Source organism: Neodiprion lecontei, chromosome 2 (genome assembly GCF_021901455.1).
Source record: "Neodiprion lecontei isolate iyNeoLeco1 chromosome 2, iyNeoLeco1.1, whole genome shotgun sequence".
Classification (NCBI taxonomy): Eukaryota; Metazoa; Arthropoda; class Insecta; order Hymenoptera; family Diprionidae; genus Neodiprion; species Neodiprion lecontei.
In genome coordinates, this window is record NC_060261.1 from 11,797,239 (window position 1) to 11,809,686 (window position 12,448).

The 12,448-nt window shown below is 35.8% G+C and overlaps 1 protein-coding gene across 1 annotated transcript; it reads left to right on the forward strand.

The window, feature by feature from the left end:
- The first annotated feature begins 3,943 nt into the window (after nucleotides 1–3,943).
- LOC124292897 lies at nucleotides 3,944–7,825 on the forward strand. The gene is made up of 5 exons (XM_046731472.1): nucleotides 3,944–4,198; nucleotides 4,662–4,854; nucleotides 5,068–5,228; nucleotides 5,704–5,841; nucleotides 6,503–7,825. The coding sequence occupies exons 1-5, from the start codon at nucleotides 4,059–4,061 to the stop codon at nucleotides 7,221–7,223; spliced, it is 1,353 nt and encodes a 450-aa protein (XP_046587428.1). The 5' UTR covers nucleotides 3,944–4,058; the 3' UTR covers nucleotides 7,224–7,825.
- The last annotated feature ends 4,623 nt before the right edge of the window (nucleotides 7,826–12,448 follow it).

The following is a 12,448-nucleotide window of genomic DNA, read 5'->3' on the forward strand; positions in this document are numbered from 1 at the left end:
TGTAATTGAATGTTTTTGAATAACATATTACGAAAGTAATTAGTATTTGAAATCTCGCAGTATTGTTCTACGTGGAAAATAACGAGCCACAAATTTTTTCATTTCGTCATTAGCTAGCTTGGTTTCGTTTTACGAAGGGATCAGATTCTTAGGTTAACTCCGAAATTTTGTCCACTTAGTCACGCTTACGTACCTCGAAAACGATTAGGATTACGATCAGAACGATTGTAAGTAAATTTTCTGGGAATCTTGAATAATTCATGAAAGAATACTCTTTTCCTTTATTCAACCATTAATGAACATTTCGATGAACTTGAGTAGGAAATAATGTGCAACCGTGTTTGCCTCAGGACTTTGACCAAGATTTGAATAACCTGTAACGAAGATACGCATCTACGAATAATTTCGAAAGATATAATATCACTGTGTAAAATCAATCACGTCCAAACTTGTTAATATATCCACATAATTACTATCGATTATTTTTCTCATTCGAATTCTAAAATTCTTTGAGCATATATCCTGAACGCTTATAAAACTTTTTGTGTTTTATTTGGAGCAGTTGAAACGGAATTGTCTCTCCAACACCCGAATATCCTTAAATAGAAATTCGTAAGAGAAATAGAATGTTTGGAGTAGGAATGAAAACTGATTGAAAAAATTGAAGAACCGTGAATCGGTGGACCGATAACGCGCACGTTGCATAATTTTATAACAATCATATAACCGGGCGACGGAAAGTCCGTTATCTGCTAAATTTAACCCACGTTTTGCATTACACGTGCCCGGTGGACGTTCCGGCAAACGTGCCCTATTTAATCACAATAACGAAACTCGTATACGAAAACTTATACTGGAATTTATACAACCGAACCCGCAGCGAAAAATTCACGTCGGCATTTTTTAACTTGATCAATTAACGCATTCGTAATTAGTGGGGGGCCTCTTCTGTTATGTATGAACCATAACAATTTGTTTCTGTAGCTTTTTGTCCCCATTTCACTTTGCCTGCACGTGTGAAATTATTACACTGCTTAATAGTGCTTTTTTTACCCTTGATATTTGAGTGCTCTTAGAAAGATTTGATGCCAACGACCCTCGGAGTAAGCGTATTTTTTCGAAATTGGCCCCGGTAGTTAATTTTATCGACTTTTTCACACATGACTAACAAAAGCAATACTTGGATGAAAAAATCGATTTCTTTTTTTCATTTCTAAAATTTATTAAAAACATACTATCAATGGCTTTATTTATACTTAATTTATTCAGACAAAAGTGAGCAGATTATACAAAATATAATACTTTGTTGATCCCGTCATGAAAAACAAGGTACCACGAGTTTAGTCAAAACGGGGGGCCATTAATGTTCCAAAAACAAAAAATTCTTTTCCAAATCTGTATCAAAATTTCGGTAGCGTATCTCAAATAGAATATCTCAGTCAAGTATGAGCTCTGATATTTAATTTTTTTCATTTTCCATTTAAATAACACGTAAAAAAAAAATCGAAAAATTTTCGAATTTTTTGCTCTGGTAAACGGTTTGACTTATAAACTATCTAAATATAGATTCTTGTATGAAATTTCATGCCCTATAAAAAAGTACTGAGATTGAATTTTCCTAACTCTAACCGATGAGGAGATATTCGCTTATAAGCATTGAGTCATCTCCAAAACAATACCACAATAACATAAAAATAAGATACAATCTAATATAATCAGAATTATATTCATTTTGTTGAGCTATGTTGACAGTATAATCATTGAGTTAACGTCGCAGTTTACGTTTCAACTTATTTATCTACTATTTCTTATATGTTATATGTGTATGTTGAATGAAGAAAGCTTACGGTCACGTTTCTGCACGTTGAATATGTTTTGTACGGTCACGCGGAGCGTGAGCGTGATCCGTTCTGTTTTAGATACTCGATCAACTTCGGAATGGGACTTTGTAAAGGGATGTTAAGGTCAGTGAATAGTTGTTTCCAATCTGAATGTCCAGAGTAAATTTGAAGTCTCGTGAAAACAAGTTATTTATACCATTTGTTTCTGCGAAACAATTCCACTAGAAGTTTTATCAGTATATTTGTATCTGTAATCTGGAATCATTTTTCTATCCCGAAGTTTGAAAGTGTTATACGAGTATATCTGTCAAATTTATTGCGATTCAAAATATTGAACGTATTTCAACCCATATTTCACTCTTCGTCGACGCGATGCACCGAAAGCATCGTCTAACCACTTGTACAAAGTTTACTGTGCATTTCTTTTCGTATAATTTAGCTAAAATTGAGGGTGAAACGATGAGGCGATCACTCAGTGTTTTGCCATATTGCGCTGCATCCCAAACTCGAAGTCGCGTCAACGATTGGCACACAAAAAACGAGAGAATGATTCTGGGACGAATAAAATTAACTGTGATTCCTTTATGAAACCTGATAACGTTCTGCAGTTTAAATTCGCAGAGTTTAAATTCGGTGAACTCCAAGTAAATTCGTATCATTGACACTTATATACAAAGCCGTCCAATTATTCGCTTCTCATTTATAACAAATGAATCGTTTGAATAACGACAACGCTTCATTGCTCTGCCTTTGTCAGATCCCTCTCTGAATCTGTGGCAAACAAAGAGATCCGAAAAGTGATTTAGGGGGAATTCGGTTTCTCGACTGGATACTGAAAACGGCTCTTGATCATTTCACAGAACATCGGGCAGTCGACGCCAATAAACGACTCGCAATTAACGAATGGTCTTACCGACATGTGTATCTTCTCAGGATAAAATGTTACATGTACAAATGACCGATGCGATCGAATGGCAACGGTGACCTAAGGCTTTGACGTAAATCGGCACGTGTTTACCGAAGCTCAGCCTTGCTTAATTACCCGTTAGATTAAACTACTTTGACAACGACGAGGACCGCTGCATAGATTCGCTGGGTTGTCGACAGAGTCACGTGGTCGTATAGATCGGATGCGCGAGCGCTTAATCAAGTTCACCTTGCCGCCCTGCGCCCTTTGCCGAGACCCATGCGTCACATATGACACGTGGGGAATATACCACCCCTATCGCTTTCACCGCGAGTCCCTCGTTCCCGTCATTATCTCCGCAGGATTTTACCGTGGACATTCGTAATCAAGTTAATATCTCGTATATTCCATTGCGGATCGTTTTGAGAGCAGTCACTCGACTTGCAAAATTAGAATACGTAACCCGTTATTCACAGGTTAAAACAATTTTTCGTTTCACCCGGTTTTTTTTTCTTTTATTTATTTCTGTACACAAATTGAGTGGTGAAAGTTGCAATTAAAAATAGTCGAACTACCAATTATTTTCGTAGTGTGTAATTGCAAAAATTTGGACTACCAATTACTTCTGAATTAGTAAATTGGAATAAATTCCTTACTCGTTACTTTTGTAATGAATAATTTGAAAAAATTAAATTACTTATGGATTTTATGATTTGCATTTACGTGTACACAGGAAAATTTAATTAAACGCGTACATTTAATTTTAATATTCTTAGAATATTTATTTATTCTAATGAAATGACCGATGTTTGATTGAGTTTCCGTCACATATGTCCATAAATTTTTTAAGTAATCAGAAGTTGATTTTTTTTCACTCACTCGTTAGAAAAATACCTTTTTTGTAATTTTCTCAAGTACACACTACAAAAGTAATTCGTAATTGAATATTTTTGAATTACGTATTACGAAAGTAATTAGTATTTGAAATTTCGCAATATCGTTGTAGATGGAAAATAACGAGCCTAAAATTTTTTCATTTCGTGATTGACTTGGAGTTCTTTGGAAAAACGATTTTCCACTGAAATTCTTAATCCTTTATGAATAAGTGAATAGATACAATTATTTATGCGCATTTGTGAGGAGGTTGAAACACGTAACGCTGACAGTAATTGCTCGTAGTCCTGATTTCGAGCGAGATTTGAACGCAACGAAGATGCGCGCGTGCGATATGCTCGAGTGCATAACGACGACGCGATCATGCAAGGCTTCCTAGCATCCTAGGTGTCACTCGATAGTGAAATAGTGACGCAATGCCGTGCCCGGAGAACTATAAACCGTCACAAGCGCTGCTCAGGTTGAGCCTTCGCAGCCGCGGCCAAGAATATCCAAGAGTGGCTGCTCTTCACGGCATTGCATATGTCGCCGACCCGACAAGACCGCGAGCAGAGAGGTGGTGAATTTGAAAAACTGAATATGTATGTCTCGGAAGTAATGACGGAGACAATTATAATTAGTGAATTACAAATTAAGAATTAGAAATACGATTTTTAATTGAATCGACGTAAAATAAAAATCACATTGTTTATTCCGTAATTAGGATTGTAATTTTAGATTAAACGCAACGATTGATTACATTGAAATATAGCAATTCGATGAAATGAAGATATTAATTGCAATCGATAATTTTTATTGACGTGAACTTACTTACCAGTTACTAATCACCGATTGAAAATGGAATTCGAAATTTATTTCGCATCAATCACAAATTGCACATTTAAGAAATGTAAATAAACAAAAAGAATTGTAATTACACAGTGCCCTATACCGCTCCGACAATGATGGAAAATTTCAACCTAATTAACGTTAACGTTTAAAAATGTAATCGAATTCCTTATTTGTGACTTATTGTGCAGAATCGCCTGGTGTGTTTGCGTTTTAATATCGAGTGCTGCGGCGTTGGGCATTATTGTTACGCTTATGGACAGATTCCAGACTGATCCGATGTTGGAGAGCTTGGATGTCCGACTTGACGGTGCTCCGATTCCTTTACCAAAAATTTATGTCTGTCCTCCTTGGGAATCGTTTGAAGAAAATGGTGCAAATAAGGTCGTATCGAATGGTTATTACTGGGTTTTATCCTACAGGGTCATTTATTGAATACTGGCCACGAGTGGGACTGACGTAGCCGATTTTACCTGAAGCCCGTGGCCTTCGCTCAATCATCGAGCAGTCAGTATTCAATATATGACCCTGTAGATGATACCCGTTTACCCTGATTCCCCCCGATTTGTGTAATAGCCTAATAATTGACATCCACAGAAGCCCGGCAACGATGTTTACAGACGTCTCTACAAATGGGACCTTAGCAGGCCTCTGCATGGTGTAAACTTAACTAGTTCTGATGAATCCGCACGTGCTCGGGAGTTTTTCGTTCAGCATTCACCAAAGTGCGAAAGTTTCATCCGAAACTTCTCTGTGAAGTAATATCTTTTCACCTTATTATACGAATAAACAACGGTCTTAATCCAGTTTTGTTATCTTTGGCATATGGCGAACAATTTGGGATACCTACAGCTGATCGTTTTAGACGAATTTCACAAATATCATGGAACTGGAGAACATTGTGCAAGCTGTTGGAATTTAATTTTGTGGTATTATATCAAAGTGGTGTAAAATGCGCGATGGTAGATCACTTTTATTATTAAATACGACGGCCATGACACTTAGTATAGCATATACGTATACTGTCGCAAGATGGCGTCTCTTAAACTCTGGGTTCCTAATTCTAAAAACCCTATTGCATTCATTACGAAAAAATTTCAAAACTCGATGATTATACACGTACAAATTCTCCGTCATCGTCGTTTGAAATCTTATTAATAGTTTAGAATATTAGAAATACTCGATAAGTACAAAGAAAAATCTTTTTGTTATCTCAAACGAATTATCTTGCAGCGGAATACAATTCAACTGTTCCTCTTTCGAGAGCTTTTTTGGGTCAGCGGGCAAATGCTTTACTGTCCCATCTGTGGATATTGTTATCGATACCGTCGAAATCAACTTCAGCTTTAGCCCGAGGTTCTACCCAACAAGGTGAGTGGATCTTGACATCGCTTCTCTATCACGTCAGCACAAGTTACGAAAACTTCTTTGTAATATACTTTTCCCTTCGATCGTTGTAATAAAAACTTCAAATAGTCTGGCAAGCTTGTACCAATATTATCGAAAGAATGATCAAAAGAAGCTTTGAGAATGATCGAAACCGTTACGTTTTGATTTAAAATAAACTGTTTATTATATTTGTCTTAAAGCACGAGAAGGAATGATATCAGTTTTTAGTATGATTATATGGTAAAATGAAATCCACCAGCAATAGCGAATCAAACTTTCATACCAATTGCATTTATTTATCAAAGCGGTTTTTTTTTGTGGGATACTCGACTTTAGATCGATTTATTGTCACAAGATAAAAGTCTTGTAGCAACTTACACGATGTTTTATGTGCCTCGGTGTTGGGAAAATTCGTCTGAAACGATCAGCTGATCACCCAATTCGACTCCATATTGACGTAATCAAGGATCCTAATGACCTCAGTATAAATCAAAACGTCTTTTAATCCTATGGTAAAATATACGAAAACTTAACCGCCAGTGTTTGTGGATTTTATTATACAATTTGCTACATTGCAACAATTAAATATAGTCGTGATATTTTTCCGTCGTGTACGTTTTATCTTAAATGTAATTGATTATAGAATTTATGTGGCTCTAAGCGAAGATCCAGATGTCCTGATGCATCTTCCGTTTCACATTTTTCTGTTTCCATCGACCGTAACGGTGGATCTGCAAGAAACGTACACGTCACCGGAAGCCAGAGTGCTCGCACGATTTCAGCGGAAATGTTATTTTCCGGGAGAGCAGCCTCCCGTTGTGAAATGCGTGCTCGATTGTCAGGTGGCCAACTCTCTCGAACACTGTGATTGTGTTCCTTGGTACCTTGCCAGGGTTGGTGTCAAGGAGTGTCCGATAAACAGATACGAGTGCTTGAGCAGCAAGTCCGCAGAGATATTGGACGTGTCGAGGTGTCTATGCCGGCTGTCCTGCGCCAACATTGCCTTCAAGAAAGTCCAGTTCGATATGAAGTCAGCATCCGAAAACTGCGATATGAAAATAATGGCAAGGTCCAAGGTGAAGTTCAGAAGAACGGTTCGGTTCGGCTGGATCGATTTACTCGTATCTTTTGGCGGTATAGCCGGTCTTTTTCTTGGATCTTCGCTTTTATCAGGGGTTGAATTCGGCTATTATTTCTCTCTACGAACCTATTGCGGTGCCGTACTTACTGCACCAAAGCGCAGATACAACATCACGAAAATAAAAGTTATCGATGGCGTGTGGTCGGTAAGTTACCCGACGGGAACGCGGAAGAGGCTTGTCTTACCGAGAGATGAAACTACCACCTATGATTACGTAAATTGAGCTTTCGCTCATACGGCTGTAGCTTTTTTTTATCTCTGAGTATAACGTGAGTACAATGATTGGACAAGCGTAGTATACGAATAATCTAAGTAAATTGTAGATCACTTTCCCTATCAAGCTGAAAATTGTCCTATAAATGATACGGACATCATAACACGGTTGGTGAAAATCTTGAGGAAAGCTTTGGTAATTCAAGAAATTACACCGCCTGTTGGTAATACAACATATTATTAATTGGATTATCGACTGAACTAAATTATGGTACAACTACTAATTGACACGCAAGCACGGTTGTTCGCCTGTAAACTAAGGTAACGTGTTTTTTATCGACGCAAGTTTCAAACGACACCAGCTACCTACAGAATCAACAGCTTTGACCAGTTATCGGTTAAAACAGCGCTGCAATCAGTAACCATGTAATCTTGACACCAGTATTCTTTATCCTTACTTGAATTAAAGATTTGAAAATGATTATGAGTTACGTGAATTACATTACTATTATGGTTGCTTAATTATGTGTTCTGGGGATTTTTGAATTGGTTGAACAGTTTTTTGTGTAATGGGCAAGGGATAAGTCAATTACTTCAATAACTTCAAAGTGTCCTTCACGTATAATAATTTCATTTGATTCTACGGTTGTACCAAACGAAATTCAAAACTTTGAGTAAGAACGCTTCTAAATCGCATTTTACACTGACATCAATTTTGATTCTGTTAGAATTAATATAAAATGATTGTAGTTAAATGGTGATCGTAGAGTAATATATTGCATTAATAATCTTATAATCACAAGAAAATGTGGTATAATCAACTGTATCAACACATATTACTTAGAAATGGCAAAAGCCCATTTCCTAGTAACTGTAACTGTTTGTTACCAGCAAGACGAAGCGAATTGATATTACAAATCAAATATACACTAGTTTAGAATATTGATTATTCCATCGAATGGAACTATTCGTATTGCACTGCACGGTTTGGAATTAAATACAAAACAATTCCTATTCACTCGTTCCTCATTTTCAAGAATATAAGGGTCGGCCTCCACCAAATCAACCACTTTTTTTTTTTACCCTTTCGGATTTGTTCCATAATTGGTTATATGGTAGTACTACTTAAAGGTACTCTCTGTGAATTTTTTCAGATGTTTTAATTTACTCGTCTCGGAAACGGTTTTTTTTAAACCCGTATATCATGGAAGATTGAAGTTGGACAAAAAAAAAAACTTTAACGCAAGAAAGTTTTGTTTTCACGTGAACTATTCAATGCAATATATGCAATATTTTTGATGCCATCAGAAAGGCTATTTTCAGCAACAAAAAGAATAAAAAAAAAATTACAAATGAAATTACTCTCTTTCTTTCAATACGACACCTTTGATTTCACTGTAAATTTTATAGGGTATTTGGCAGTGTATTGGGAACGTACAAGACAATTAGCATCTTTCTCATGAACCATTTAATGCTATTATCGGAATAATTTATTCACATCACATTCTTGCCAATCTTCGCATTAAATAGTTCATGGAAAAAAGGAACTCAGATGTACCGTAATTCACCTTTCTCGATAAAAGATTCTTTCTACTAGGTAAGAATTTCCGAAAACGAGTAAATTAAAAAATCCGAAAAAATGCACAGAGAGTACTTTTAAGTAATACTATTATACAAACCAATAATGGAACAGATCCGAGGGGATAAAAAAAAAAAAAAAGTGGCTGAGTTGTCCCGTAAACTATTCAAATCTTTGATACATCAGGATTGGAAACGTATCGTTATGAATTATTCCGAATCCCGTTTTTCTATTAATTTTGATCTTCCGGGTTTAGTTTTCCTAGAATTGTTGCAACAGCATCCAATTTGTAGTTACTCGTTTTTTTTTGTGAAAATAAAAAAAAAAAAAAAAAGACGTGAATTCGATGGACAGGCTTACAAGACAATATTATGAGAACGATAATAAATACGATTTTGACTCTCTGTTGAATAAATTAAATATCAATAACATGTAAATGGGATATAAATAAAATATACGTAAAATGGTCGACAAAATTGTAAAGGTAAAATAGTATAGATAAAATAGTTCGAATAAACAGATTGATAAATGGTAAAAACAAAAGTGTACACGAAAAAAAGATCAAAAGTTATTCATTCACACATCCAAACATTCACACAATTTAAAAATACGCCTTCAATACACAAGACGTTAAAATTAACTTGTCCCTTGTCTTTATCGTCGAATACCGTTGCACCAGATGAATCACTTGCCAATCCGGGTATTACGCGCTTCTCCACTCTCGTTTGATGGATGCTGAGAAATCTTGTGTCCACCTTCAGGTTGCGTCGTTTATTCACGTTGAGATGGGAGATGAGAACAGCAGGGATCGTAATGACGTCGAAAATTCAGTGAACTGGTACTGTGTATTTGGATCTTTAGGAAATCTTAAAATCGACTTGGTTTTCGACTTCTGCGGAGTATTATAATTGTCGGGCCGTACGGGTTGGTGTCTTTCCGCAGAGTCTTCGAAACGTTCACCCGTTTCTCCCGCCTGACGCCTGGATCGGGATGGCTGTGTCCAGCAACACTTCGCGGGCATTTCGAATTTAGAACATCGTCACATTTACCCCCCTTTTTTCATGAGGTGGGTTATCACTCGTGAAAAAACACTCACTTTCGTCACAATTATTCTTACAAACTAGGCCATTCACACTGCATACAACATACCATAAAATTATTTACAAATTTCCTAATCTATATTCATCTTAGACTTCGTCAGGTTCTCTTACATCTAAATCTCCTGCAGCAATGAAGGAACAATCAAACAGGACGTTGGTTCGCATCTACCTAGTCGTAGAACAATTCGTCATTTGTTAGGTGGATTGATAATATCGACGTAACATAGTTCGATTGTATGTACCCTTCACCTTATTTTCATCGTCAGTGTCGACGAGAATATACGCATTCACACCTACAATTTTTGATATCTTATAAGGACCTTGAAAAAGATGGAAAAACTTCTGCGTAACTTTATCGATTGCACTAGATTGCATGGGAACTCTAATAAGTACTAAGTCATTGATTTTAAGCTCTACTTTCGATTTATTTTTCTGTTGTGAACGACGTCTATGAAAATTTTTTACTAATCTTTCTTTAGCTAATTCTAATTGTAAATTTGCGTTAGTTGGTTGTGAATCAGGAAATTTAATCAATTGCTGGATCTTGTCGGTATGGCTCTTATTATACTGGAGTTGATATGGGGTAAATCCGGTACTTTGGTGAATGGTCACATTTAAAATTTTTTCAATCGTCGGTATATATTTTGCCCATTTAGTGTGTTGTTCTGCACAATAGATTCTAAAAAATTTTCCAAGTTCACGCATAACTCGTTCGGTAGGATTCGACTGAGGATGTCGTATCGACGAATAACAAACTTTGATATTTAGTTGTTCCAATCCATTCTTCCACTTTCCAGATGTAAATTGTGTTCCGTTGTCCGAGAGTATACGGTTTGGTTTTCCAAACTTGGGAATATAGCAATCAACAATTTTCTTTAGGCTCATTTGTGCAGTGGCTTTTTTCATAGGATATAATGTGACATATTTTGAAAAAGCATCAAGGGCAACTAAAATATATTGTACTCCACCAATTGATCGGGGTAATGGACCATAAAAATCAACAGTAACCAAATCTCCAGGTTTATCGGATTTGACAAATTGATATTCCCCTTCCATAGCAAAGTTCAAATGTTTTGCACGCTGACACAAATCACAAGTCGTCACGAATTTTTTTACCTCTTTTGCCATCTTTTTCCAATAATAAAATTCTTTTAAATAATAAAGCGTCTTATATAGACCAATGTGTCCTAATTTATTATGTACTAAGCTAATCAATTCTTTGGTCAAAATATAAGGAATGCAGATTCTCCACTTGGTATTATTCTTATTGCTAATAAACAACACGTCATTATAAATTTCATAAGCAGTATTAGTGTTATTTTGATTGCTCGAGTTAAACTTATTTTTTAAAAATGGATCCTCCCGCTGTAATTTTCCAATTCGTCTAAACTGCTTTGGTAATCCAATATCTATCGTTACCGATTGTATTAGTGGATTTGACGACTGGTCATTATTTAAAACTTCTGGCGATAAAAATACAGTTAACACTGCGATTATCTTGTCATTAGATGTCTCTTCATAAAATTTACAATCTGGGTTACGACTAAAGAAATCTGCGACTATATTGTCCTTTCCTTTGCAATATTTCACCTTAAAACAATATTGTTGAAGTAAGAGACTCCATCTAATTAATCTGGCATTTAGAAAAGGTGTTTGCTTCAAAAATGTGAGTCCTTTATGATCAGTTATTATTTCAAATTCTCGACCAATCAGATAATATCTAAATTTAATAACTGAATAAACGATAGCTAGTAATTCTTTTTCGGTAGTAGTATAATGGATTTCACAACTAGATAAACATCTGCTAACCAAACCTATCAAATTTTGTTCATCGCGATCATTTGTTTGGTAAAGAATGCCTGAAATTCCTTTATCGCTAGCATCGGTTTGTAATTTTATCGGATTATTAGGATTAAAATGTTTTAGGATCACGGTGTTGATAAAATTATTTTTAACTTCAGTATAAGCTCGGGAATGTTCTTCAGTCCAATTCCACACGGTATCATCTCTCAATAAGTTTCTAAATGGTTCCACATAAGTTGCATATCGAACAGCAAATTGTCGGTAGTAGTTGCATACGCCAAAAAATTTTTGTAGTTGTTTCTTGTTTTCAGGCTGTGCAAAGTCTCTAATGATCTTAAGTTTTTCGGGATCAGGAGATACGCCTTCGGTTGATAAAATAAACCCAAGAAACGGTAGGGTATTACTAAAGAATGTCGATTTTCGTAATCGAAGAGTGAAATTATATTGTTTCAGTCGAGTGAATATTAAATCTAAATGTTCTAAATGTTGTTTGAAATTATTCGAAGCTACCAGTAAATCATCTACGTATGGTGTTAAAAATGTAGTAAAATCGTTATTAAATGCTATATTCAACGCTCGAATAAAGCCTGACCCGGCAGTTTTTAAGCCGAAAGGTATTCTACAGAATTGATACAGAGTTGATCCATGCAAGAATGCGGTATAAGGTCTTGATTCTCTTTCTAGTGGAATTTGCCAATATCCATGTGTTAGATCGACACTAGAAAAATATTCAACTCCAAAATATTTTTGTAA

Excerpts from the sequence above, each read along its gene's own strand:
- LOC124292897 (XM_046731472.1), top strand. The coding sequence starts at position 4,059 with ATGCCGTGCCCGGAGAACTATAAACCGTCACAAGCGCTGCTCAGGTTG. Across the intron at positions 4,855-5,067 it reads AAGAAAATGGTGCAAATAAG|AAGCCCGGCAACGATGTTTA; the intron begins GTCGTATCGAAT and ends TGACATCCACAG. Across the intron at positions 5,229-5,703 it reads ATCCGAAACTTCTCTGTGAA|CGGAATACAATTCAACTGTT; the intron begins GTAATATCTTTT and ends ATTATCTTGCAG.